The sequence below is a fragment of the Kwoniella botswanensis genome, chromosome 3 (assembly GCF_036426115.1).
Source record: "Kwoniella botswanensis chromosome 3, complete sequence".
Taxonomy (NCBI): domain Eukaryota; kingdom Fungi; phylum Basidiomycota; class Tremellomycetes; order Tremellales; family Cryptococcaceae; genus Kwoniella; species Kwoniella botswanensis.
Window position 1 is genome coordinate 391430 of NC_088601.1, and position 27460 is coordinate 418889.

The following is a 27460-nucleotide window of genomic DNA, read 5'->3' on the forward strand; positions in this document are numbered from 1 at the left end:
TTGGGGTTGACTGTCGATTATGGATTATTGAGTCGAGAATATCGTTGTTATATCCAATTTTGAACGTTGACAAAGGAAGTGATAGGGTTATGATGAAAGACAAGAGGAGAGAAAGAAGATCTTCTGATTATGATGTCAGTAAGATGAGTGATTGCATTGATCGTCTCTTCTGTTCTCTTGTCACTGGGTATCAGTATGATCAGTAGGATGTTGATGATCTGATGTTGAGTCAAGAGGAGTCAATGGGATGGATGCCTCGTTGTAATTTGATGTTGATGTTGATATTGATGATCCATGCATCACGCTTTGTTCTCGTGCTATGATCCCCAAACATAACGACAAAGGGAAACGATCAGAAGGTCAGTGCGTTTCATTAGTGCAGATGCCAACGGACCTGATCGAGAATTCACTCACGGGCCAAGTACAATGGAATTCTAGGCATACATACAGATATTCGAAATTTGTTACAACATTCCATTCTTCTTCAAAGTTCATGTCAAGCCTTTCAAGGTTCGTGACAACTTCACTTTAAACCCCTTTCTTTCTCCCTCTTCTCTCTGAAGAACAAGGCCACATTCTTCGCTACACTGGGGAAATCATTTTGAATCTTCACATCTTGACCTATCCATTTGGGTAATTTATTCTTGATTCGGGGTGTACCATAGCGTTTATCGATAAGTAAGATTGTGGCATAATCATTCGCGTGTCTTATAGCTCGACCTAGAACGGCATTGCCTCTGATCAGCTCCTTGCCTTTGATAAGTTGACAGAGAGGTATCAATACGGGTATGAATGGCCATTACTCACCGATAGATTGATTGACCGCCCTCATACATAGATTCTCATACATCTCCCTACTCGACTCTTTACTATTCCCAGGTAGACCCTCAATGTACCTCATGCGTTCTTGCAATTCTACAGAACCGACATTGGCAAATGGTAATCCGACCATGATCACACAACGTCCGAGCGAATCAGAAAAGTTGATACCTAAATTCCCTTCAGTTTAGAGTTGCTCTTCTGATTGCGTTGGAGACTGACCTTCTGACAATTTACCTCCTACTACTGCGAAAAGCAACGCTCCAGTTTTCTTGCCTTTCTGAACTGCGTCACCCTATCATTACTTAATCAGCTACTATCAAAAATAACATGTTAGCTGAATTACACTTGCAGAAGAAATAGCCAGAGCATAATCCCTCAATGTACTCTCCACATCACCACTAGTCTGAGGTTCGAAGAAGAGCTATTCCACGAATCATGAATGATCAGATGAGATACATTTCTCACCACTTACCGTGCTGTTCACTTACAGTCTTCTTATCTCCTAATTTTCCCATCAAGCCCGAACTCGTCCAAGTTGTCTTTACTTTATCCAAAAACGAATAGGAAGGTAAGAAAACAACCACTCCATCTGGGACTAATCCAATTATCGATTGAATGACAGATCCAAGTTCGGTCATCTGATCAAACTCTTATCTATCAGCTATCGCAACTCGCAATTGCCCTCGATGGATATATAAACTTGTAATTCTTACAATAGTATCATTTTCTCTATTAGAATACTTAAATTCAAATTCAGTTTTCCTCGGTCCCACACATACCACCTGTGTCAAAAGGTTCTCTTTCGGTATCACATGCGAACAGGATAAGGTCGAAAATCGACCTTTAGGTATTGAAGGGAATAGCTGTTGGAGGAAATCCGATATCTGAGTGTAAAACAAAAAAGCGTAAGCTTCTATCAATGTCATTCTAGCACTATATAGTCGATAATCTCCACGTACAGGTTCCATAGTGCCTCCTGCTAGAATGACCGATCTAGCTTCTTCAACAATCTCTTTGAACCTTTCTGCGGGGTTTAACAGGACGTATTTGATTGTCACTACGTTCGAATTGCCCTCTTCTGAAGAAAGTATGACTCTTCCGTCATCTTTCGAATCTACAAGTGACAACAAGAAGGATTCTACTATATGAAATGAGGCGATGGAAGCGTGCCGCTGTGTTGACGTTCTTCTGAATTTGCTCTCTAGTTGCACGAACACCGTAGAATCAATCAGCATTAGTTCACGATGAGCTAGGACAATCGGGTCAAGTATAGCTCACCATCTTGTTTCTCTTTCTCTTTCTGTTCCAGAACAAACTCCGAGAATCCACTGATCTTTCTCGCCAACTTACTTTCCTTCAAATATCCCACCAAATCCAATGGATTCGACTGATCATTCCCTTTACCTATCCTTTCCATCAACTCGTTGACATTCAAAACCTCATTCTTAATCTTCTCTTTCCCGGTATGGGCAGTGACGAAATCTTGACAGACTTTAGTCAAACCTTGCAGCAGGCTCAATACCTGTCGTATCTTTAAGGAATGTACAGATTTTAACCTGTTTTTGAATCTGGCGTAGTATTGTTGCAATTGGCTTATCGCATTAGATATCGTATTGGAAGTTAACGTGGTTGAATAGATGGACAGTAACGTATCGATAAGATCTAATTCTTGACATCAGCTTTGACCTTCCGACATACTGGAGTGAGGAAATGGGCTCACTATGCGCTTCGTCAATCACTATGACCTGATCTTTCAGATTGATATCCAACGCTTCTCTTGCATTCTTCTGCAGAAGGAGATTATAAGGTAGTGTCACAATCTGTTCACACCATGTCAGCTCATCTGGACTATCTCGCCTTCAATTTGAGCTGACACCTGAGACCTACCTGACTCTGCTTGACTGCTCGTCTCGTAGCGTAATAAGGACAGACACAAGATTTACGTCCTATAGCTACTATATCTTCGATGTCTTTTACCGAGGCCTTAGAGAACAACTCCGTCAGCTGCGAGCACATGCTTTGCAATGCGCAATGCACAGTGTAAAAAGCTAGCTGACATACCAAAACTGAATCTCGAGCATCTAACATTATACCTTCTTCAGCTTTGCTAGGAAGATACTCGCATCGTGTCTTGCCTATACACGCCAAATGATTGATCGTCAGCTATATACCATGCTGTCACGACGTGGGGTAAAATCGAGTATCGTCCAAGAAGGCAGGATATATCACAGGCAAAAGCAACATACCAGACTTCTGCATGTCCAAACAAGCTTCGTTCAGTCTCTCATCCCCTCCTACACTATTTTTCGCTAACGATCGAACTTTATCATTGATACATAGTTGTTTCCTACTTCCGAGAGGTACAAGGCTGACTCCTTTCGATTTGTCGCTCGAGCTGGGATCATGGGCAGTTGAGTGAGGATCAGATACGGGGAAAGAGGTTTTGAGTAGTTCTGAGGTAAGTTGTCGGAGTTGAGTATGGGTTCGGGAAGTATAGTAGATCTGTACATATGTATATATGATCAGATTGTTAGTCGTATTCATATGGGTATATGATTGAAGTCACATTCACAGTCAAGCGAAATAAAGTGTACAGGAGATAGATAGAATACCCACCTTAGGCAAATCCTCTTCCTCCTCTTCGTCTACTTCTGCATTGATCTTGGGTCTGAAAGCCTCGTACCTGTCTCCCAAATATACATGAGCTTCGCGTGTATTTCTCACATCAGAGACAAATGAAATGTGCCAGCTCACTTATCCATCAGCTCCCTAACTTCTTTACTGATATAGGGACCTTCCATATCCCTCTGGTCGAAATCATCAGGCAAAAACTCTTCTTCCTCTTTCCTCACTCCATTGTTCCTGTCAACACCACCATCAACTTTCGACTTCTTAACCACCACACCCATACCCTTATTCATCCCCAAACCCATACTCTTTCTAATTTTCCTTTCTCTCTCTCTAGCTTTCTTCAGCCTCTCTTCCCTCTTTTCCTCCAGGCCTCTCAACTCGGCAAGTTTCGCTTTAAGCGAATGTTCGATCACCCATTCGGGATCCGAGGGATCGTCCAATCTCAATTTCTCCCGTAAACCATAGTTAAAAGCGGTAGAGAGACGCTGCTGATGGTGTTCTAGCCATGTCAGAGTTGAGGTGAGGAGGGAGAGGGATTTACCCGTACCGGTAGGTGATTCGACCTATCTCAAAGTATGTCAATCGACGATATTACCAATTCTGATTGGGCATCGATGGTTCATTGGAGATAGAGGGAGATCATACTCACTATACCTATCTTACCATCTTCTATAGCTCTGAAAACCACTTGCATCAATTGTAATTGGATATCATACGGTTTGGGATATGGAAAGGGGAAGGAAGTGGGAGTGGGAAGTTGAGGTAATGTCGATGTCGATGTGGAACCGGAAGTAGGTTCGGCCATGTTGCATACTGTTGATGCCTCAGTGCGTAGACTTGAGCTGCGATCATGAGTACCGCATACTGTTATATTATCATGATTTCGAGCTGTAGTCGTAGTTGCTAACAAACTGGCTTAACGATGCACGATGGATGATTGCAAGAAGTCGAGAACGTTGATATTGAATGATGATCTTTCAACTTTTCAACCCGTGTCGACCGACGCGTTTGACTTTCCATCTCGGTCACCGAAAATCTAATGTTCTCAGCCTCAGCATTTTGCTATCTGCCTCGCGATAATAACACAGCATAATATGACATAGAAGGAGTGATACATGATCTCAACATACAAACATCCATCGAGCTAATGAGGCTATTGAGCGTAAGATACAAATACAAATTCAATTTCAGATATATAATTTCGCTAATCTATCAGCAAGACACGACCTCACATCATACTCCAAGCCCTCTTATCTCCAACTCTCATCATATGCATCAATATAGCTTCAGCCACTATCGAATCTTGTTGTTTCTGCTGTAATTGCTGTGACGCTACATGTCCATGTCCATGTTCAGGTCGATATCCATGTTGGTGGGAATAGTGTAATTGACATCCTTTTTCACCGATGAAGTGCCATAACCTTTCGTTGGGGTTGCACTGACGTTTGGCGATCGGTTCATGGGGTTGTTCATGTATGGAATCGAGATGGAAGATGGAGTCATAGGTTCGCTTGTGCTGAGTGGTGAGTGTGAAATGCTCCCGCTCATCGATCTTCGATGTATGCTCATAGGCGGTATGGACGGTATCGCTATTGTTCTTGGAGGTGTAGGCGTAGGTGTCTGGGAGTGGGATAGGAAGGAGTGGTGGGGATGATGGAGGGGTGAGCAAGATTTCCTTCTTTGTATTTCTTCTTCTTCCTTCTTCTGAAGGTGACCAGGAGCTAGAGCTGGAGCATGGGGAATCGATCCGGTCGAAAATCGCGGGAGGTAATGTGGTCGTGCGTGCTAAAGCCGACTAAAAATGTCAGCGATGATTCATGAGCTAAACATCACTATCTACCATACATGGTGGAAGACCAACTCACATATGGCAAAGAAGATGGAGCCACTGCATTGAGAGAGTATGGTGCCCATTCACCATCACCTTCTTTGAGTTTCTGTATTCGATTCGTGTGATGTTCTATCGAATGAGGCAAAATGCTCAATTCCCTGAAAGGAGATTTCATATGAGTTCGTGAGATCGATGGAAGACTGTTAGATCGCCTCTTTCTACCGCCAAGTCGGGAGGACGACCTTGATGAGGTTGCAGAGTGAATGTGATCTTCATCGGAAGATGAGGAACCGGACAAGGATAATCTTGGTGTGGGTGGTGTGGAAGGTGGTCGGTAATGATGATGGTGCTGATGGTGATGGTGAGGATAGGGAGGATGTACCATATGTTGGTGATGTACATGGTGAGGATGGACGTGGTGTGGATTTTGTATGTGATGTGAAGTAGCCGTGGAAGGCTCTTCCAACGATTTGAGGAGATCATCAAACGATGGTAAGGTCGTTTTGATCGTAGAAGGTGATTTGATAGGTGCAGCGGTGTGCAGTTGCAGACCCGACATTTTGATTTATCCAGTACGATAGATTATCGAGAAGATGTCGGAAGATGTGAGGCAGTATAGTCAAATGGGTGGACTATGGATCTTGTGATGGTGGTATTGTATGTCAATGTTGGTTTATCGTGTGAGTAACATAAGAGAAGGAGAGGAAGAGCTGAATTCGGAATTTTAGCATCCTATCTATATATAAAATCTCATCATAGTATACAAACAAGTCAGATTTATCGGATTCTATCGCAATGAGGGATTAATCGCATCACATCTTTTGATCGTAAGTTAACTTGCTTCAGGTGACGATTTGAATTCAGATCTGTTTGATTCGCACGTCAAATCAAGTCGCAAAGGAGATGCAGTATCTATCATCAGAAACGGTAACTTACTTACAGCAGTCATAATCGTGCGGACACAGTAGGAGGAGGAGGAGACCAACAGAGTGAAATGGAAAATTACAAGGTATGAATCGCCAAGTACCTATAATCGGAAGATACCGTGGGGTGCCACAACGGACCCGATGTCATCCGATTTCACTCAATCACAAAGTCATTCTCCTTCCACGGCCGTTGCTCTTTGTGATATGTTCGCGGATTGATGAGCGCGTGCACAGTCAAACGTTGAGTATCTCGTCGTACCTTTCGTATATTAGGGAAAAATGGGAGGAGCTGCAAAGTTGCAAAGAGAAAGACAGGGTGTGTAACCTTAGCGATATATTTGGTATTCACCGCATTTCCTTTTCTAGTCCTTCTCGGTCGAGGTTCGTGGTGACTGAGGGAGGATGGTGATAAACCAACCGAAGTCACTCGTATGATTTCTGAGTCAGATCAAACAGATCATCCCTCCGTCGTGACCGGATCTTGGAGATGTTTTGTGGCTTTATCCAAGAGACCAAAAGACAAAACAAACGAGCGGGCTCGGAAGGTCTCGCGTTGACTATGACAGGCACTCTGATCGAGTATGCCACACGGCGGCAGTTGACTTGAGGGAAGGCATAACACCGAGATGTGGAGTCTCCGCATGTGATGCACTCCACATATTCAGTATCATGTCATCACTCCTCGTTACCGCCACCTCCCTCGCACACGATACACGATACACGATACACCCCATCTATACTTTGCATCTGTCTCTTTCTCCCTCTTTCTTCTTCTTCTCCCAGTCTCTTTCGATTACACCAGAGCCAAACACAACACTTTGCCTTTAGTCACCTCTCAGATCGTCAAAGAACGTCTTACACCTCTACCACCTCTCTTTCCTTGAACTTCATTCATCGTCAACAGATCAAAATGGTTGAAGCTGTCCTTAACCCCATCAAGCAAGCTACCGAGAACGTCGTCAATGCTGCTGCAGACTTCGTATCTACCGGTGCTATCACTGCTGACTCTGCCGAAGAGGACGCTAAGAAGATTGCTGATATCCCAAAAGAAGATGATGGTCATAGAGTAAGTGATTGATGGCTCCCCTAACGCGATCTGTGCGTTAACGTGTATATCATTTAATAGATCTACATTGGTAATATCGATTACACAACTACCAAAGAACAAGTTCAAGAATTCGTCGCTCCTGCAGGTGGTGAGATGTGAGTTGAGCGACTATCTTCTACTTCGAGCATCATGCCCGCTTAACTGACAGCCGTATCTGTGATCTAGCAAAACCATCGATCTCCCGTTGAAATTCGGTAAACGACCCGCTGGATATGCCTTTGTCACCTACACCAACGAAACAGACGCTACCAAGGCTGTCGAGCAACTCAAAGATAAAGGTAGGTCCACCCCCCACCTTCTACATGGTGTAAATCTTCTGACTGTGAATGATGATGGGTATAGAGTTCGGTAGCAGACAACCCCGAATTGAGCTTGCTCGACCAGCTGAGAAAGTGCTCGAGATCAGAAAGGCCAAAGACGAGAAGAGGAAACAGAGAATAGAGGCCAATAACGCCAAGAAAGCTGAGAAAGCCGCCGAATTAGCTACTGCCGCTGGCGCCGCCCCCGAAGCTAATGGTAAATCCGCTGAGGAGGGTGAGGAGAAACCTAAGAAGAAGAAGAACAATAAGAGCAAGGCTAAGGTGAGTTGGGATCTTGAATCAACAAAGGACTTTCAGTCAAAGATGGTGGTATACCTGTATTCATCTTGGTTTCTCACCTGTTGAATCTCGTTGTCCGCTCTCAACAACCTCTCTGGACGGTTTTCTCATCTCCCTGCGCTTTCCATTCTTATTTCCTTTTAGCCCTTCATCGGAACATGCATCGTCAGGAATATAGCTGACGCTCTTTCCTTGTAGAAGTCCCGACGACGTCTTCCTGGAGAAGGTGATGAAGGAGAAGGTGAGGCTGAGGCTTCTGGGGATGCCAAACCCGCTTCAAAGGGTAGAATCGATGTGAACGGTGCAGATGGAGAGACCAAGGAGAAGAAGAAGGCTGCTCCTAAAACCAAGAAGGAGAGACAACCTCGACTTGAGCTCACTGGTGATGATTCAAAGGTAAATTAATCTTCAAATAATTGGTCCTCTTCTCGTCATCTAGCTGATGTTTCCCTTTTTTTTGATCTGTACAGAACACCATCTTCGTTGCCAACCTTCCATTCTCGGTCGATGACGAAGCCCTCGCTACCATCTTCACCAATCTCTCCATCAAAGTGAAATCCGCCAAGGTTGTCAAGGGAATCCGAAGACCTCGACCAGGAGCTGCTCGAAGTTTCAGACCATTCAGAGCTTCAAAAGGATTCGGTTTTGTGGAAATTGAGAATGATGCTGAACAAGCTCAAGCTGTTGAGAAGGTCGATGGGACTTTGATTGAAGATAGGAAGATCACCGCTAAGATTGCTAAAGAGATGAAACCTATCGAACTTGAACAAGCTCAAGCTAACGGTAACGGTGATGATGCGTGAGTGGCTAATTAACTGTCTCAGCAACAACGATCACTGAGAGCTTATGTATATTTGTTTTTCAGTGCCGAAACCACCGCATAAATCAATACAAATTCACACCAACCCTCAAATCGTCCCCACCCAAACCAATCATAACCAACCATCATCATCATTTGTAAACATCGTCGAAAAGAGATATTCATGTCGGCAAACAAGAAACCAGTTAATCATATGTCTTCATTGAAGGTGAGAAGGAGTTAGCTGAGCAGAGTAAGATACGAGAAAGGGTAAGAGTAAGGTAGAAGTAGATAACACTAGGGTTTTCAATCAAATCATCATTTGTGTATATCTCATATTATGCAGTCATGATTTAAAACGTATAACGAACCTTTTGTAGCATTGCCAGTGAACGTGTAAAAAGCGATATACATTGTTTGAGAGGTATTCCGAATAGGTGTATATATCACTAGACAAAGGTCTTCCTTCTATTTATCACAAATAACCTGATCATTCCACTTCTTTCGAATTCGATAAATCTCTCCTCGTTTCATCTTCGGTTTTAAGATGTTTGATGATGATGGGTAGACTCGATCCCTTAGCATACAAAGTACCTTCTACATAAGGTCTAGTGCTCATCCTAAAAACAAATTCGTATACATAGTCAGCAACCAACATACGGTCTTCTCTTTATTTATCTTTCGTTTAGTCGTGATGATAACATTGAAACGATGAAACACTCAAACTTACATATTCCATCTCCAAACTCTTTGATCCTCTTTCAATAAAACCTGGAAATCTTTGATCAACCTGAAAAACATTATTTTAATTTCCATCAAAGCGAGTTTATATCCTATACATCTTCTTGGTCCATCGATAAAAGTCATGAAATTTGGCCAGACGCCAGGTCCAGAAGGTACGTTAGATGGTATAGACGTTTTGCGCGGTACAGAACCAGGTTGATCACCCGTTGGACCTGTTGGCCAAGAGGTAGAAGCTGAGGGGAAGGATGCCGTTAAAGGAGTTTTGGAAGGTTCAAGATGTTCACTTCCCAGAAATCTAGATGGATCGAACGTATCCGCGTTGGAAACCCATATTCCCTTGGAGGTGTGCAAGTGCTCGATAGGGATATGAAGCTATCATTAAAAAGAGCTCAGTCAAAAATCTTAGGTTGGTTGCGATTTTATATGTCACTGACCAATTGACCTTTTCTAATTTTCAGCTCACTGACAATTTTCCCATTGGTCAACTTGATAGGTTGAGATAAAGGGATGACATCGTCCTGCTGAGCTTGTCTAACCTGCACCACCGAGAATAATCATATTAGCTTGTCATGCGAATTTCATGTTCGTAAAGGGAATTCAACTCACTGTACCGGGTAAAGAAGGGTTAATCCTCAATACCTCTTTCACCACCGCATCCAAGTATGGCAATTCGTCAATCTGCTCATAAGGTAAATTATCTCCATAGCATGATATTTCAGTACGTAGAGTTTCTTGGACATAGGGATGTTTGGCAAGTTGATATAATCCCATGGCGATTGTTCCTCTATCGGGGTCATTCACATAATCAGCATCATATCTCTGAATTCGCTGGGTGAGGAAATTGCTCCTAAGGGAACTCACGCTGTGGTGTCCGATCCCGCAAACATGAATGTAGACAATTGACCGGTGATTTCGTGATCTCTCAATTTCTGGTCGGGTTTCAGTCCTTTGGCCATGTTGGATCGTACTGTCGAACGTGAAAGGTATCAAATACCATAGATAGATTTCAGCTCCTTTCTGGGAGAATATATTAAAGAGAATCACTCACACATTAATGTCAATAGATCTCTATTATCACTTGGCAGCTCCCTTTTACCCTCGTCGATCTCTCTTTGCCTCTCGTTCATTATCTTCTTAGAAAGATCTTCCAGAGGATCCATCGCTTTCGCTACCAATTTTGCATTTTCACTGGGCTACAAATCAATATACCAGTATACCGAAGTCAGTATATTGTACAACCGTACGTAAAGTTAAAATAACTCACTAAAACCTTCTCAAACCAAGGCCAAATCAATCCCATGATGAATTTCAGCCCATTTGCAGGGTATTGCATCCTCTCGTACTTGTCGAACAGTTCTCCTCCTTCACCTTCCCAATTACCTGTTGAGTCGAATGCATGATCGATACCTACTTGACCGATGATATCGAATGTACATCTCGATGCTGATGCGTAGATATCTATCTCTCTGGATCCGGGTGGTAGATTACTGCGGTGAGGGGAGTAAGGTGTGGTAGATTGGGGGTTAGTCAAAAGTTCGTGGATTATATCTCGTAGCTACATGGACTATTATCAGTACTATTGCTGTCAGAGGGTAGGATTGAAATACGATTGCTAGTAACGATAATCGCAAGGAAATAGAGATTGGTCAAGGATGAGCAACTCAGGGAGTCACCCACCTGAGTCGCTTTCTCCTCCACTACCTCACTCATCCCCTTCAATCCATTTCTACTGAACAACCTCTGAGCAACTTTCCGCTGTAACTTGTGTCGTTCACCTTCAGCAACTATCAAACCTTCTTTCATATACCTCCTGACTAGGTTCCTTAGCAGAGGCGATTTGAAGTAGATTTGAGTATTGTTGAGTACGTGAGATAGTGCTCTGGGATCCAAGGTGAATATCCTATGATGGACGCCGAAGGGACCTCTCACGAGGAATGTTGAGCCGTAGGTGGATATCCAATCGTGGACCGTGGACCCATGTAGACTACATACAGATTAATCGGTATCAGCGAGTGATTCTATCTTTTCCCTTCTCCTATATAGTGCGTTGAATTATATATCGGTGTAGTAAAGGAGACAACCCACTCCATGATTTGAACACTATGTCCATTAATACCATATCCCCCAGGTGGACCAGCCAAGTGCCGTAAAGGTGATGTCAAAGGCTTCAAGAGGAACGTATCAAGGAGGTAAAGGAGGAGTAAAAGTAGACATAGCGAGAGTGTTTCAAGTATCGTTGGTAGTCTTGGACTGCCAAGGAGATCAACCACTTGCATTTTGCTTGACGGTAAAAGCCAAAGCATAATTAAGTGAGACACGGAGAAGAGAGGGAGGAGGGATGAAAGACAGGATGACAAAGATAGAACACGTATATAGGTCAACTTTCGAATGGCTACACTCACGCTTCCTTCTGTACTTCAGATCTGATGATTGTGCTTGCTCCCCCACTTATCATATCATACCATATCCATCATCTACACACACAAACGCCCTAAGTGCGAGGTCACTGCCGATCAACCCGCCCATTGTTCGTGTTCTACAATCACCGCTGCTCCTTCCTCTGTCCCGCGTCTTGTGCTCCCTTGGATTCGAAGAAGCATGCTCTGCGCAGTACTCTTCCACAAGAGGTGTCTATTGTTGTGAGAGGGTAAGAAGCATACTGAAAATAAATTGATCGCTCCAGACCAAGAACCGATCGAATTCAGGTACCGTGAGTTTCATGTTTGGTCATTATGCTTATTGTCCTCTCAGGGTGCTCGAAGTCCTCGCGAGATTGGAAAATTCATTAGAACCTGTTGTAATCGATTTCACCAAGTCTTACAGCTTATCCATCCTTAAACAGAAATGCATGGAGAACGCAGCATGGGCATGTCATAGGTTCTTCTTCCAGTCTGTATCATTTCGAGCATACACCAATGCATGCGAGATTTTTATTCTGGCGGAGAGCACAGTATACGTATTACGGTAGTCAATTTTCTTTTTTCCATCGTCGTTCTCCCTTGTTTGATCTCCGATACAGCAAATCGCAATCCTACGTACACCAAACAAGACAACCACACCATCGATACCCTTACATCTTCCTTCACTGTGCAAGGTCAGAACAGATCCTCTTGATGTGTCTCCCTGCAAGCTCTCTTCTTATCCATTTAAACGTGCAGAAGGTAAGACCCGGTCAAAAGGATCAAATCTGACCTTGGACAGGGGAGGAAGATGTAAGATCATCGATGGCGTGATTATCGGTGGGTCGTTGTACTGGTACTGTAGAAGGTATATCTCGATTACTAAGCTCGGTACATGATTCAACCAAATCTAGGTAGATCCTCTTTTCTTCAGCTAGATGTTGGAGCTTGAGGCACATCTGCAGTGAAGCATAAGCATCGTTGGCAGCGTCTACAAGAAACATTTTGAACTTATATCAGCGTGGAGTCTGACCATTGAACGGGTAAGACAGAGTGAAAGGTATGAGATGAACGTACAGTCTTTTTGCCTCTCTGTCAGAATTCCACTGTAATTACCCTCATGCCATCTACATGATTCAAGACCCAAATACTTCTCACATAGAGTCGCCAAACCAATTTGAGGTCCACCGTGAAGGATCTACCGCTCAAACAAGAGATGATAACTCGAGTACATGATTGGGTATACCTTGTATATCATCACTTTTCAATCCATCTTCATGATTGTGGTCGATATCCTCAGACAATGCGATACCGTTTAAGAGTGATTTGGATGTATCGTGATAGAACTGTTGTGGATTCCGCCCCAATCTTGTATATCCTGGTATTACAAAGTATTTCTACTGCCTTAGATGATATAGGTGTGTCTACAGTTTAGTTCTTTTGTAATCAGCCCCCCACTCGCACAGTACATGTGAGTGAGGTATAAAATGCACGTCGTGGTCGATATCCCGAAGGTGCACCAATACGATCAATCTCTCATCGCTGAATTGAAGTAAGACTGGTCGTTGGTTGCGGGTCCATGTGGGTCCAACGTACTCCATGTCCAAGCCTATAATTGAGCCAGCGAGTCTTGAGAGCTGTGAGTCTGCCTCAGATTTCGATTCGACATAGACCAGCTTGACGGGACTGCCGGATTGAGGGTATGTTTTGTAGCTGAAATCCCTTGTAGTGAAACGATGTCGAACGGAGCTGGGTTGAACAATGCGTGGAAGATCATCATGCCCTTCTGATTCATGATCGTATTGATCTTGGTCATTTGACAGGCCCAGAAGACGGAGTCGTGGAACGAGGAGGGTTTCAGCTTCTTCATCGTAATTGTGCGATTTTGGAATCGTTCTGATCCTGGTCATGAGGAGGCATCCAAAAGTCGAGGACTGTGGGCAACTGTCAAGGGAAGAGGTCATACCGCATATGAAAGCCCAGATACTGGAGGGATACATATATGATTGAGCTCTCTCATCCTTAGCGCCATGGGATAAACGGAAGACCCAATAATGCAATATGTACCATTGAAACACCGCGCAAGTCGGTCTGGAAGGTGTCTCGGGGAGATAAGATAATAGGTGACGACAACCAATCGTACTTCGAGTCACATCGATGGACTCAACTAAGGTCACGTCTATTCGAGTCTAGGTTCATCCAGTTGGTGTCTGTATGGATGATGACTCGAAATGCATGACGACGTTTGTGACAGCTTCACGTACCATCCGTGCCATTGCACTTCTGTAATAATATGTCTGGGATTTCTCGATATGCAGCGTCGTGCCAACTCTTCCAAAGAATTCTGTCGTTCTTGCTGCTCTCGACCAAATTCGCATCGTTCCAGAAAATGCCTCTCACCAGGACACTCTGTAGATACTGGCCACCGTACAGGCCTTCTTGGACACGCTTCACATCAACATTTTGTCAAGACAAGCAGGATCATCGTTACTCTCCACTACCACTCATCGAGCTTCCGAGGGCTTCTGAGATGCCCCAGCCCGAAGCACCGCCCGGATATAGCTACAAAGACTTGGACACTCAGCCACGATTCAGATTTCTGACTTCTCGTCGAAGCGCAAAGGGCGCAATGAAGCTGTTGAAGGGAAATGTGATTGGATTAGACGTCGAGTACATTGAGGAGATATCAGAGGAGACACACCATCCGACGAAGAAACCTGCCCTGTTGCAACTGTGTGACGAACACTCGGTTCTATTGATACAATTGAAGAATGGATTGGGTAAGTTCAAGGCAAAAGAGATTGTGTCTCTACTCACACTTGTTGTCCACTCAGAGTCGCGATTACCCCGTAGAACTCTTCAGCTACTGTGTGATCCCAAGATCATCAAGGTGGGTGTAGGAATTCACAATGATTGCGCAAGTCTTGTTCGAGCCTACAGAGATCGGTTCTTTCGTGAGCTAATTCGCCATGGAAGCTTCAGTCCTTGTGCTGATGATCATTTGGCTAGAAAACGGTCATATCATCAGACAACCTGTCTCCATACTGGAATTATCGCATCTAGCGCACGAACTTGATCGTCCCAGTACATGGGAGTCGGGGTACTACAGTCTTGCAGGATTATGCGAGAGGTATTTGGGCAAGAAGCTGTGCAAGAACGGCAATAGTCATAGAGGGGGTTGGAGTGATCGACTGAGCGAGAAACAAATAAACTGTGAGTGCGCCTCTCTTGACCGAAGACGAACTCACAGTGAGGTTCCAAAAGACGCAGCAAACGATGTCACATCGGCGTTGCAGATTTTCCTCAAGCTGAAAAGTCGAGCCGACAAAATGGGAAAGAAAATTGACATAGGAAAACTCTGTCAGCCAATTGATGTCCCTGCTATATGTCGTAAGGCAAATGTCACTCATGATAAAAGGTGAATGAAGTTCTTGAAGGGCTTTCGTATAAGTGATTGCTTTTCACGTATGAACAGTACTTTTCGTGTTCAGTTCTCATTTTTCCACATGGCGCATTGACAAACAGAGCGAAAGGGCTGAACAGAAGCCTTGTACGATCCCTTAATGCTCGTCGGGGAAGGACTTCCGCACCTCTCCTGCCTCCTTCCATGCAGCTCTCCCAATCCTTTAAAGAGCTGCCGAAGTCCAGAAGCCCGTTGTCTTTCATTCATATCTAAATAGGATCTATCCATTCAAAAAGGGGATTTTCAACACTTTTGTGGGCCTTCGTAGCTCAATGGTTAGATCATCCGACTCTTAACTTCAGAGTCAGATCGGAAGGCTGTGGGTTCGAGTCCCACCGAGGGCTAAGCTATGCTATGACACGACAACATCGTGGAATCACATTTTTGGTAGTCCGGGGAGGAGAGGAAGGGAAGGAAGGGAATCTGGTGAGGGTATGGTCTGGGTTCAGGGAGCATACACGACAATATGCATTACAAGCAAGAGAATACAGGTCCTCACAGTGAATATACCACTGCGTTTGTGTTCTTTTTTCGCGAATCCGTCTAGATTCGTTCGCTTAGGTGTGACTCTCGCTCGCTGAAATTTGCTACGAGTGGAAAAAAAAAACTTTTACGAACATTGGATTTTTGCTTCCATCGGAAAATTGTCCGTTCCTGATCGGTGGAGGTGGTCCATGCGAGTGAATGTCTGTGCATAAGATACTGCGTGAAATATACATAGAACCATACACAACAAACAAGAGGTGAGCACATGATGGTATGAATGATGAGCTGGATGGATGAATATATAGTATGCATATGGGTTCATATATAAAGACGTGAATCGCCGCGGTTGCGATACCTTATATATAGAGAATACCAACTTATTCTTTAGCTGAAGCACTCGCAGGAACGGGTATACCGGGAGGTCGTCTCCACGCTTCTGCTATGAGCCTTGTCTGCTCTTCCTCAGTCAGACCATTCATACCAAACCTTTTGACTACTTTACTGATATAAGTCCTGATCATGGTGTGGCATCATCGTCAGAGATCTTTCCCGATGAGCAGGACTGTTATCCTAGAACACTTACTGCACAGTGATTATTTGAATCCTATACTCCTCCGCATAATACCTGACTCTTACACCTTTAAGAAAAGCTTCAAAAGCTCTGATCTCAGAAGGGAGCAGCCTCGGAGCCCAGGCTGGGTGCTGAAATTCCCTTCCTGCAATAGTGTACTTGATTGGTGGAGCATTATATTGAAGTTCAAATTCATCTATGAGCGGATGAGAATATGGTTTCGTTTTTGGTGGTGGATCACGGTCTACGCACAGGTATGGATAATCAATAGTGATCTGCTTGAGTTCTGACATGGATATGAGTTTATCGTATATTTTGAGTGAAGAGTAAACATCATTGGCAGCGTCTACAGTCAATGAAGCAGCTAGCTCTCAAGATGTCTACATTGAATCGGAGACACTTACAATCGGTAGCTTCCTCTTTTAGTTCTCCGTCCCAATTACCTTGTCGTATAGTTTCGTCCTTATTCAAAGTTTTCCCAAGAAAATGTTGACATTGATCTGCCAGAGAAATGAGTCTTCTACCCTTCCCTCGCCATTCAGGCTCTACCATCCTAGCAAGTCTGGATAATTCGAGAAACGAGGCAGGCTTGAAGTTCCCATCATCCGAAAAATTGTCGTTTAAGCGGTTGAGATCACCTTTGATATTAACCCCTAATTTGTATATCTCTGGATTGTTGATCAATTTTATCGCTTCTTTGGGTAAGACTGTGGCAATACCATCAGCTGAGTCTCCAACATGGATATCAATGGAAGAATAGCAAATCACTCACCGCCATTTTCCCCCAACTGGAAAAGCACTATCAGATCTTTGTCGCAGAATTGAATAAGAGAGATTGACCGATCGAAAGAGAACGTCATCCATTCCAGGTCGAGACCTAAAGCTGGTCCTTTGAGCTGACAGAGGTGTTGGTTCGCGTGGTGCTGACAAGAGGTGTATACCACTTTTGGTGGATTGGGTCTTTCACGGTAACTGAATAACGGAAGATCATGTTGTGATTCTTTGTCTCCTGCTACAACAGGGGATATGGGACTAGACAATGATGTTGAAGACGGTTGTGCAGAAGCTTTGCGAGTCTGGAGCTGCTGTTTGAACCATTTGCCTAATGTGGAGTCAGGTGAGGGCGCTAAGTCGGAGAATCTACTTGATGGTGTGTCGACTTGGCCCTTATCCACTGTGCGGGATGTTGAAAGTACCAGTAATTTCGGTCGATGAGACTGAGAAGATCTCTGCGGAAGTGCCGGGGGTGAAGTAGAGGGGGAACAAGGTGTATGTCGTCGGAAGAAGGCAGGTGACAGACTTTTGAAACAGCTCCAGATCTTCTTCGCCATCAGACCGGAGGAAGACATAGCGTCTAGTGATTTTGCCAAGTGTGGAGTATTTATTCTTAGCGTTTCTTGCGATGGGTTCTGAATGATCAGTAGAGATGCAGATATATCAGATAAACCTATGTTCAATGGAACGATATGGTAGTTGTCCTGTCGAGACTATGCTGATACTCTCAAACGCTATGAAATGCTCTCAGGAAACAACTGCGCTCGGGCACCCACTGTCTGATGGATTAGTCGGAGATGAGACATGATCAGGGCGATTGAACAATCATACAATAAGGTTATCTTGGCTCCCATTCCCATCAAGACAGCTTGCACAGCCGCCTCAGGTGGATTGATGTAAAAATCAGTTAATCCATCAAACAATGTATCGGCATGGATACGCCCAAAGTATCGTCTGTATGTACAACACGTGACGAGAAGACCAGTATTCGATATTCTCAAAGTCAGTCCATGTTCTATTTTCCACATACAGTATCAGAATAATGCCCATTGCGAGCTACTAATAGTTCCGAGCGCCCTGTCATCATCTCTGTAAAATGTTGATGATCGGCAAGATGGCACCCTCTGTCGCTGGTTCCCTAAGATCAGAATAATATACCTCAAATGCGGCGATACAGTCTCGCCTTTTCTGCAAAGCCAACTTTCCATACTTTTCCACTCTTCAATATCAAACAATTAACAGAAGATATCGCTCACAGTCAAATCCCAATATCCATCAATCCACTTCATTTCTCCTCGAAATGCAAACTACCATATTTTTCTATGACAACTTACGACCCCAGAGTGTAAATCATCTACAAGTCGAATCTTCAGGATGCCGATTCCTATCTATCCAAACTCAAAAGACTATACATCGATTTCAACTTCAGAGGGCCACCTTCAGACGAAGAGTGGGAAGTTTATCCATTTATGAGCTATGAAGATCGGAAAAGGCTTTGGGACCAAGTTAGTCCATATAAAAACGCATGGTGATCTTGTCGGGTTTTACATAGGTCATCGAGAAGTTGATTTGAGAGTCCAGCGATGAGAGGACAGAGGGAGAAAGAACGGGTATTCGATATTGAGGGTTGGTGGGTCTAGTACTGGTCTAGGAATGAGTAACAAAATGTATCACATCACTGTTCATCGAAGAGTGTTAGAGCTTTAGTATCAAGTCACCAATCGGTCATATCCCACCGCTCCGCATCTGCTTACCGTAATGCTGCATATATAATTACATTTCATGCATATCATATAGCATACACCCACACTCGATACTATCTAAGATAATCTACTTGCAACCTATCATTATACGCTCATCAGCTCGCCATCTTTTATACAACTGGTACGATATATTGGAAAAGGGTGACTCACGTTGATGAACGATGTTCATTCCATGTTCTTCATATTCATCCTTTGTAACCCACAATTGATGGAAAGTTCCTAACGAAGCTAATACCGAACCTCCAACCCATGATGAGTATTTCCTTTCGAAGGGGATCGTAGGTGAGTGAATTTTGATTTTTTGCTACATCATCGAACACCACCACATCAGCTTATTTCCTTCGACAAACAAGCTTCAGCTGGTAGATTTGCGAAAACTCACGCTAGGCATCAAAGCTGCCAACTCGACGTCTAATCTCTCTATCAAACCTCTGGTCAAAGATGTATTTCCAACTACTACTATGTTTTGTAAGAGTGCCGCTCTGACATCTACGTCACAAGCCATTATACTGTCGTGTACCAGCTGCGACAGAGGTACGAGATCTTTGAGGGAGTGAGAGTGGTCGGTGTTGGTCACCGTTCGAAGAGTAGCGGGAGGTTCGATTGACTACTCGATGTTGAACAATCAGCATGAATGTTCTGTATTCAAGTATCGTCCGGTTGGTGGTATGTAAAAAGGGACGAATTGATTGAAACATACCTGATTGAAGTAATTCTTAGGATCAAACAACATCTCGGTAAACCTATATCTCTCTTCGCCGAAATACTGGTGATAACCATCAGGAAATTCGTACAACACTTGAGGAAGATCTTTCGAAGTATTGAAATCGAATCCTTTATAATTAACAATCTCCGTACATGATTCTTTCCAATTTTCAATCACACTGTTCTCGCTCCATTTTTTCCATGATGAGGTAGTATCGGATAATCTATCTTCACGTAAGATCGGATTGGGTTTCAATCCTGGTTCAGGTTGAGGATCACGTTTGGAAATCAAGTGACGAGATGCGAGGGATAGAGGGAATGATCTGGTGGAAGATGGTTGAGTAAAGTGGGAGTGGAGTTGGGAGATTAACAATTCTGAGCCAAGTGGTTGTCTCATCGTACCTGTTATTACTCCGTATAAGCTGTATGCACTGAACCGAGACAGTGTGCAAGCTTACCTGCTCTTAAGGCATATCCATCCACGACGGGTACAGCACTACTATGTGTGTAGCCTACGTCTAGTACCAATGCTGTAGGTTTTCCAGCAGCGAAGCTATAAGACATCAAACAGAATAGATGAGACCCGAACTGCTAGCGGGCGAACGAGACGTTTCGACTCACGCTGACAATACACCCGCTGAACCAAAATACAAAGCAGGCGACTTCTCTCCCTCAAACACCATCTCCGTCAACTGTTCTCTAGCCTTTGGCGTGTTCCAGGCTGGTTCAGTCATCATGATGGGATGTTCACTTGGGTCCACACCCAATCTATCGTGGAGGATGTGATTTAACAATCTAGATGCAGGTTCGGCATCGTGCACTATATCGGATAATTAGCTTGGACGTCATTGAAGCAGGACAGCTGAATACTCACCAATACCGTCCAACATGAAATTATCAACTTGCATACCCTTCCTCCACACACCCACACCATCTTCTCCCACATAGTATTTCCTTGTAGTCTTCGATGTCGATGTACTATCTCCGTTGGTCTTCTCCTCGCCATCGCTCATAACTACATCTTCCGCTTGTGCAGTTCCGTTGGTATTTCCATTTGTAGTTGAAGATTCACCTTCGGGAGTATCGATATATCCGTAGAAAGAGGGTGTGACTACTCTGGGACAATCTTCTCCTGCATACCCTGCTCGAGTGGTGTATGACCCGAAATCGACTACGAGGGCTGATACTTCGTCTGTGAGGGGATGTACAGATGTCAGTGCAGTCGAGGACGCGAGGGATAGGGAGGGAAGGAGAAGATACTTACCTCCGTTGTAAACCATATTGACGAGATAATCCTTCCGACAAATTCAGCCAGGTAAGAAGTGCCGAGGTAGGAATCCAGTCGAGGGGTTGAGCTGTTATGCAAGTGAGAAGTGAGAGTTATAGTTAAGTAGAGTGGTAAAAGCAATCGATAAACACCAGAGGCCATGGTAATGTTTGACCGCGTTAGATGGGATGGCTGTTACACGTGGATTTATTGAGATGAGTGATAACGGGTATTTGGCTCATAGCAGGTACTCGTAGTTGAGCATTGATCTTCGAATAAGTTGACCAGTTGAGATGAGATGAGATCCAAAGTCATCTTGAGAGTCATTGTGTCCGCTTCTTCAAGCACAAGCATACAACAAGTTATAAAGATCGATATCTGTCCTACCTTTCTACTGTCATCTGCCTCTTCACTACTGCTTATATGTCAAAACCAATCTCAAAAACTGTTAAATCGATTACTACATGTCCCGTTCAACATTAGCCCAGATATAACCATATTTCAATCCTAATCTTACTCAAACCGAAATAACACAGTATATCACATAAACCACATCTTATCGATGCCTAATCAAACGACCGCAACAGCTTCCTTACACGCATTGACCGAACGTCTCGCAACTCAATCCCGATCCCTTCATCCATTCACCACCGGAGGGGGTGGTTTACCATTACCGCCCAATTTCAACTTCCCTTCTCCTCAGGCATTGGCTCATGCAGCTTCGGCTTATAGACAACCTGCACCTCCACCTTCGCTACCTTCTATCCAAGTGGCCGGAAGACACCAGGACCCAACTACTACCTCAGACAACGAGAACTCCCCTTCACAGACGAACGGAACGAGTACAGGAGTAGGGGTAGTACGATGTCAAGATGGACGAGCATGGCAGGAGAAGAACCGACATGCCAGTGAGAGAACGGGTAGATTCAGCGAGAATGAGATTGATGGATTTGTAAATGATATGGGGATGGTATTGAGGAAAGAATATGATTGTTGGGTTGAACAGTGTTGGTGAGTCCTGTCAACGTGATCTTAGTCTTCGCCTTCTCCCTCCAGAATATAAAGGATCAGAAGAAGAATTAACCTTTATTATTGTGCTGTTTGCTCTGGCCTGAATTGCTTAGGCAAGAAGCATTCCACCAACTATTCACCCATACCCTACCCAACCTGATCATTCACCTAATTATGACCGGTTCCAGCCCTACATTCCTACGTCGAAAGATAGTCTACGGCGGACAACAACTAGATCATCTCTTTCAATCTCAGATGTTACATCTTTTATACGAAGAGTTAGAACAGAGATTATCAGGTTCCAAACCTCATACCGAACCTTCCCCTTCATCCAACTCCAACAAACTCTCACCTCTCGGTTTGCCAACTCCTGCACCTACAACTACCGGAACAAGCTTATACAGGGATGGTATATGTTTTCACAACTTATCATATCATCATGGTATTCCAGAAGAAGAAGACGATCACGGACCATGTTTGTGTCAACTTACAACATGTTTGAACTGCTTTCATCAAGCTGCTTTATCGCGTCGCGGTCCAGTAAGCTTATTACCTTACGAATTGAAATCTACTAGAGTATCAAATGGGTGGCTGGGAGGTGTGGAAAGTGAAGAACAGGCTAAAGCTCGTCAAGAGAGTTTGCGTAGGAAATCATCTAATCAACTAAACCTACCTGAAGGAAAGGGTTTCGTACAGAATACGACTAATTCAGCGAAAGTCAATAGAGGACCTCAGATATTCCCTCATCCTCAGATGACGGATGTGTTAGCGGTGGAAGAACATCTGAGATGGAGATTAAAAGAGATGGGAGCGAAAGATCAAGCTGTCGAAAATCGCTATGGACCATCTACGAATCATCCCACAGCTCTCGAGGGGATAGATTTAGGCTTACCTCAAGATGATAATGTATCTGAAGATGGATCAGTATCAAGTAAATCTTCCTCTAAACCACCTACAGCACCTAGTTCAGGAGGGATGATAAAAGTAGCTAAAGGAAGAGGAGGTAAATTAAGGAAAATGATTGTCAATCCAAATGGGACTATTCCGAAATCGCAGAACAAAGATGGAATGAATGGTACCAAGGATGGTAAGAAGGCTGTGGTGTATTTACCGAAAGAATGGACAGATGAAGATGCAAGTCAGAGGAATACAGCGATTGTCTTGACTTTTAGACATTTTGTTAAGGTGAGTTATAAGCTATCATCACTCTTTCAGGCTTGACTTGTCTTGTTGTGTCCGATAAATTACTTCCTCCTCGCCTTCATACGTCGCTGAGCTATCGTATACTGACGAATGACTATTCTACCTAGCTACTCCACCAAATCTCTACAGCGGCCTCACCATTTTCATACCCCTCTTATGCCAAGGATATCGATGAACTGCAGCGTGTCCATCCGATAGCACTATATCGACGGCTGGCAGAACCATCCGTCCAACGTAGGGAAGATGTAAATGAGCTGAAAGCCTGGCAGGGGTGTATGGACAAATGGGCGGAGGAACTGGGTGGGAGGGAACGTAAGCGGGTGAGTGGTCGTTTCGTATCTCGACGTATGTATAATGTCAATACACTGTCATTCTCGATGTATGACGCACCTTCCATCACGCTCAAAATGCAGTTGAACTAGACTATGACTAAAAATCATCATCCCAAATACCAAAAGCTAAATCATTCTTTTCAATGAATAGGGCAACGAACACTCCAACATGAAACAACATCCTCTAGCCGTCCAATCATACACCCGAGCAATATCCCTCGACGGTAAAAAGACCGTGTACTACTCAAACCGAGCAATTGCTCTGAACAACATGGGATCTCATGAAAAGGCTGAAATAGATTGTAATTACCTATTATCCAAAGACCCAAAGAATCAAAAAGCATTATATCAACGTGCGATAGCTAGGAAGGGTATGGGTAAATTGAAATTGGCTGAAAGTGATTTAGAAGAATTACTTAAACAAACTGATCTGAATTCAACTACTGCGCCAACGGCAGGAGTAGGGGGTGGGGGCAATGAAAGTGCTAGGAATTTAAGGAATAGCTTGTATACTCGTTAGCTCAGACCAGCTTGCTTGTATCTAGGATCTGTAGTGGATGTTTAGTGGAGAGGGGAGAGGTGATGAACTTGGATTTTGGGTTTTGGAGTGGATGTCAGGGAGTCAATGGATTGTCTTGATCAAGTGTTTGTTGGATTGTTTGTCTGACTCTCTAATTGTCATAGCATGTTGGGTTTTGTTCATGTGCTGTACTAGTGCTATGCTACTTGATTTGCTCATGCATTCCTTGTGAGCTTCGTTTTTGGTGTGACGCAAGTTGCAACACTGCAATACCACAATACTACAATACTATGCAATCGATCATATGACGATGTTCAGTATATGTGCTTTTCAATGAAGACCAATAAACCTCGACATGGCCGTATCGGTCCAAAGGAATCGTATATCGTTTATCTGCTCGAATCCGTTAGTACAGTAGCCTCTGAAGTCGCGAACCTAACCAACTGCACGCACTTGCTAGCATTTTCCCATTGCGCAAGACTTATCTAGTGGATCAATTGGGAAGCAATCAAGAAAATGGTGCGTTTGATTTATGGTATAATAATTTGATTTTCTCAATTTGCATCATGTTATATGACATACTCCGTTTTTCGAGTATATAAGGCTATACATCTAAATATGATTCGAACGGAAACTCGATCATACTGTATTTTTAAAATGGAAATATCATATTGATCCTGTGATCACCCTTTCCCGACTACACCCCAACCCCACTGATCATTATGCCTTATCGCCTTACACCTTGATTCGTTCGAGTGGTACCACGTCGAGCATTGGCTATAGACACGCATCGACATCAGTACATCCGTAGGAGAGCGACAGAAAAAGCAATAACGAGATAAGGAAATAGTTGGTCAGGATGGATGGATGGATGGATGGACTCACCCCGTTGGATAGTAGCTCTTCCTCTGGCTGCTCCGATACCCCTTCCTCTCATAGCGTTAGGACCGACTCGCTTGAACCTGCAACGAAAAAATAAATATTAGCATACAGTGTTACTGGCCTTTTATCATCGGGGATATAACAGCTTATGGGTGTGATACTTACATAGGTGCGTTGGCAAGTAAATCCGGTACGATGACGAATCGGATCTATCAATATAGCAAGATGGATTAGCATAACCTCCTACTCGAAGTCGATATCGACTTGATTCGATGTCTGACTGTGTGATCACCGCGTCCTCTTCTAGGTTATTTGAAGGACGCAACAGGAGGGTTTCCACTCACCATACTTCCCCTGATGTACACTTGTTCCAATTGAGATACACGTCCATCCCTAGCTGTAACTGTTATTTCCCTAAGAGAGATGTTCAACGAGTCTTCGGCTGCGATATCACAACATATACGTGTTCATGTACGTAGTTGTGTGTTTTTAGTTGTAACACATGATTTTCGGATACAGGATGTAAATGTTGGGTGTTCAGGATAGGTTAGATGGTTGATATTGTAGAGAGTGGAGATTAAAGACAGATAGAAATATAGTTCGTTAGTACAATTCATCTCCCTTCTGGATTGTCCATTGAAAGTAAGACTCACCCTCCATCAGTTTCCCTCTGTACATCTACATGGCATTATTCCACATAAGTCAGTAAGACCGTTGTCATATATGAAGGGTAGTAATCTCACCTCTCCAGTCTTCAACTCAACCGTGACTATGTGACCTAACGATTCATGTAAGAGTTTTACGGGGACACCTAAGTTGGCCATTTTGCAAGGGTTCTATCGGAGCTTCGGGAGATTTGAGTGAAAAGGTGAACAGGTAGTGTAGATGTTGTTGAGATAAGGTGTAGATGTGAGTACAGTCGTGTATACCTCTCTTGAGGAAAAGAATATTGAAGCTCGTCTCGAAAGATGTTGAGATGTCGAGGGAAGGGATGATTAAGTGGGTGGGGTGTATATCGTCAAGGTCGATTTGCCATATGGGGGTGGTGTAAATAAGGGATGCGTGAGGTTGAATTCGCCGATCATACTATGAGGTACATCTCGATCGGGTTACGTTACTCTTCGTTATGGGTAATGTTTGATGGGTTGATGATGTGTGATGATCAGAATCAAGGTATGACGACAGTGTGATACAGCTATATATATAAGGAATGGTTGTTCTGTTTACATCCTATTGCTTTTCCTTTTCCTTCTCTCACATTTATACTGAATAGTGAACACTGATCATATATAACACATACTGACATAACATCTCAAAGATCCAACATGGCACCTAAATCAGAACAAGACGTGGTAAACGATTTCAACGGTGAGTCAACCAGCCTTTCCCTTTCTGATCACCTTCACTGTTGACCAAGACCAGTGAGCTAATACCAATTATGACTACATTCAGAAATCGTCAACATGACAGCAGACGAGCTGGAGACATTCCTCAAAACCGAGGGATCGGAATCAACAGGATATCAGAAGGATGACGGATCAGGTGAATCGATAGGTCACGAATCGGGGAGGAAGATTGTTGACATCTTAAAGAGGAATCCTAATAAGGTGCGTACTACCTATCTAAATACTGTAGACATCAAGTGTAATTGCCATGCAACGATTCGATATTACCGGTCATTGAGGAAGGCTGACATCATCATCGCATCTGTTGTGTTCGATCACAGGATCCATCCAAATATACAGAAGAAGATAAAGAACACATGAGAAGGGTCGTGTCGTACTGTAAAAGACACTTAGCTCAGGAAGGTAAATTGAAGGAAACCAAGACTCCTGAAGAGTTGGAGAAGACTAAATCGACTAGAAGTTTGAAGAATTGGGTGAGTGAATATCATCCATTTCTTTATCGTTCTCAAGTACGGAAAGTGGAAGAATTCGAAAGGCCATCTAATTTCTCTTATTCACTGATTCAATCGCAATACAGAACATCTTACGTGGATCGAGCTGACATCACTATATGTAAATCTATTATACAATCTCCAGGGCCACGATCCCATGAAGACTTTATCTAAATCGGATCAACCCCAATCATCTAAACCGACTTCAAAGAAAGCTGACAAGCCCAAATCGAAAGGTAAACCCGAAGCAGCCGAGAAGGAAGAGACTGAGAAACCCAAATCAAAAGGTAGAGGCAGACCGCCTAACAGCAAGAAAGAAGAAGCTAAATCACCTGAGAAACCTACCACCGAAGAAGCTGAAGTAGGTGAGAAAAGAGGTAGAGGTCGACCACCCAGCAGCAAAAAAGATGAAACACCCAAGAAACATTCCGAAGAGGGCAATGGCGAGGGTGAGAAGAGAGGAAGAGGAAGACCACCCAGGAAAACTTCCGAGGAGGGTGAGAAGTCCGAGAAACCTCCTAGTAAGAAAGCAAAGTGAGTGATCTATCGATGATCTCGATACTGCTTGAATATATTATATCAGGATTTTCCAAGAGCTGATTTTGGATTATTAATGTAGGACTACTACGGAAGGTACGAGGAAACCACCTAGCAGAGGTGCCAAGAAGGCTTAGTGGAATAGATAGATTGGGAAAGTCGAGATATGTGAAGGAAGAATTAGGGCAAA

The 27460-nt window shown here is 43.7% G+C and overlaps 11 protein-coding genes and 1 non-coding gene across 12 annotated transcripts; 5 read left to right on the top strand and 7 right to left on the bottom strand.

Moving 5' to 3' along the window:
- Positions 1 to 523: 523 nt before the first annotated feature.
- Positions 524 to 4258, bottom strand: L199_008017 (uncharacterized protein; the record flags this gene model as incomplete). The annotated part of the gene is made up of 15 exons (XM_064893703.1): positions 524 to 720; positions 808 to 990; positions 1042 to 1114; positions 1166 to 1243; positions 1311 to 1460; positions 1536 to 1706; positions 1782 to 2023; positions 2101 to 2484; positions 2543 to 2642; positions 2710 to 2805; positions 2884 to 2957; positions 3069 to 3324; positions 3439 to 3505; positions 3577 to 4016; positions 4103 to 4258. 15 exons carry the CDS (start codon positions 4256 to 4258, stop codon positions 524 to 526), a joined length of 2667 nt encoding a protein of 888 aa, XP_064749775.1.
- Positions 4259 to 4681: 423 nt separating this feature from the next.
- On the bottom strand, positions 4682 to 5843 carry L199_008018 (uncharacterized protein; the record flags this gene model as incomplete). Its single annotated transcript, XM_064893704.1, has 3 exons — positions 4682 to 5073; positions 5169 to 5238; positions 5319 to 5843. The coding sequence occupies 3 exons, from the start codon at positions 5841 to 5843 to the stop codon at positions 4682 to 4684; spliced, it is 987 nt and encodes a 328-aa protein (XP_064749776.1).
- Positions 5844 to 7120: 1277 nt separating this feature from the next.
- L199_008019 (uncharacterized protein) lies at positions 7121 to 8801 on the top strand (the record flags this gene model as incomplete). Its single annotated transcript, XM_064893705.1, has 7 exons — positions 7121 to 7276; positions 7337 to 7413; positions 7484 to 7596; positions 7661 to 7899; positions 8116 to 8313; positions 8388 to 8716; positions 8783 to 8801. 7 exons carry the CDS (start codon positions 7121 to 7123, stop codon positions 8799 to 8801), a joined length of 1131 nt encoding a protein of 376 aa, XP_064749777.1.
- Positions 8802 to 9206: 405 nt separating this feature from the next.
- On the bottom strand, positions 9207 to 11736 carry L199_008020 (uncharacterized protein; the record flags this gene model as incomplete). The annotated part of the gene is made up of 9 exons (XM_064893706.1): positions 9207 to 9336; positions 9447 to 9832; positions 9895 to 9996; positions 10067 to 10244; positions 10322 to 10427; positions 10509 to 10653; positions 10725 to 11015; positions 11138 to 11444; positions 11546 to 11736. 9 exons carry the CDS (start codon positions 11734 to 11736, stop codon positions 9207 to 9209), a joined length of 1836 nt encoding a protein of 611 aa, XP_064749778.1.
- A 905-nt stretch (positions 11737 to 12641) lies between these two features.
- Positions 12642 to 13769, bottom strand: L199_008021 (uncharacterized protein; the record flags this gene model as incomplete). The annotated part of the gene is made up of 3 exons (XM_064893707.1): positions 12642 to 12850; positions 12937 to 13057; positions 13353 to 13769. 3 exons carry the CDS (start codon positions 13767 to 13769, stop codon positions 12642 to 12644), a joined length of 747 nt encoding a protein of 248 aa, XP_064749779.1.
- A 719-nt stretch (positions 13770 to 14488) lies between these two features.
- Positions 14489 to 15281, top strand: L199_008022 (uncharacterized protein; the record flags this gene model as incomplete). Its single annotated transcript, XM_064893708.1, has 4 exons — positions 14489 to 14639; positions 14694 to 14813; positions 14869 to 15072; positions 15124 to 15281. 4 exons carry the CDS (start codon positions 14489 to 14491, stop codon positions 15279 to 15281), a joined length of 633 nt encoding a protein of 210 aa, XP_064749780.1.
- A 299-nt stretch (positions 15282 to 15580) lies between these two features.
- L199_008023 lies at positions 15581 to 15666 on the top strand. Its single transcript has one exon. It is a non-coding gene; the product is annotated as a tRNA-Lys (tRNA).
- Positions 15667 to 16185: 519 nt separating this feature from the next.
- Positions 16186 to 17239, bottom strand: L199_008024 (uncharacterized protein; the record flags this gene model as incomplete). Its single annotated transcript, XM_064893709.1, has 4 exons — positions 16186 to 16321; positions 16392 to 16725; positions 16784 to 17086; positions 17152 to 17239. The coding sequence occupies 4 exons, from the start codon at positions 17237 to 17239 to the stop codon at positions 16186 to 16188; spliced, it is 861 nt and encodes a 286-aa protein (XP_064749781.1).
- Positions 17240 to 18983: 1744 nt separating this feature from the next.
- On the bottom strand, positions 18984 to 20901 carry L199_008025 (uncharacterized protein; the record flags this gene model as incomplete). The annotated part of the gene is made up of 8 exons (XM_064893710.1): positions 18984 to 18994; positions 19067 to 19220; positions 19299 to 19523; positions 19617 to 20023; positions 20080 to 20174; positions 20243 to 20441; positions 20496 to 20813; positions 20886 to 20901. 8 exons carry the CDS (start codon positions 20899 to 20901, stop codon positions 18984 to 18986), a joined length of 1425 nt encoding a protein of 474 aa, XP_064749782.1.
- Positions 20902 to 21450: 549 nt separating this feature from the next.
- On the top strand, positions 21451 to 23954 carry L199_008026 (uncharacterized protein; the record flags this gene model as incomplete). Its single annotated transcript, XM_064893711.1, has 4 exons — positions 21451 to 21899; positions 22013 to 23084; positions 23210 to 23422; positions 23586 to 23954. The coding sequence occupies 4 exons, from the start codon at positions 21451 to 21453 to the stop codon at positions 23952 to 23954; spliced, it is 2103 nt and encodes a 700-aa protein (XP_064749783.1).
- Positions 23955 to 24681: 727 nt separating this feature from the next.
- L199_008027 (uncharacterized protein) lies at positions 24682 to 25660 on the bottom strand (the record flags this gene model as incomplete). Its single annotated transcript, XM_064893712.1, has 6 exons — positions 24682 to 24731; positions 24840 to 24916; positions 25002 to 25045; positions 25181 to 25278; positions 25490 to 25514; positions 25580 to 25660. 6 exons carry the CDS (start codon positions 25658 to 25660, stop codon positions 24682 to 24684), a joined length of 375 nt encoding a protein of 124 aa, XP_064749784.1.
- Positions 25661 to 26161: 501 nt separating this feature from the next.
- Positions 26162 to 27407, top strand: L199_008028 (uncharacterized protein; the record flags this gene model as incomplete). Its single annotated transcript, XM_064893713.1, has 5 exons — positions 26162 to 26204; positions 26289 to 26443; positions 26563 to 26715; positions 26879 to 27267; positions 27353 to 27407. 5 exons carry the CDS (start codon positions 26162 to 26164, stop codon positions 27405 to 27407), a joined length of 795 nt encoding a protein of 264 aa, XP_064749785.1.
- Between the last annotated feature and the right edge of the window lie 53 nt (positions 27408 to 27460).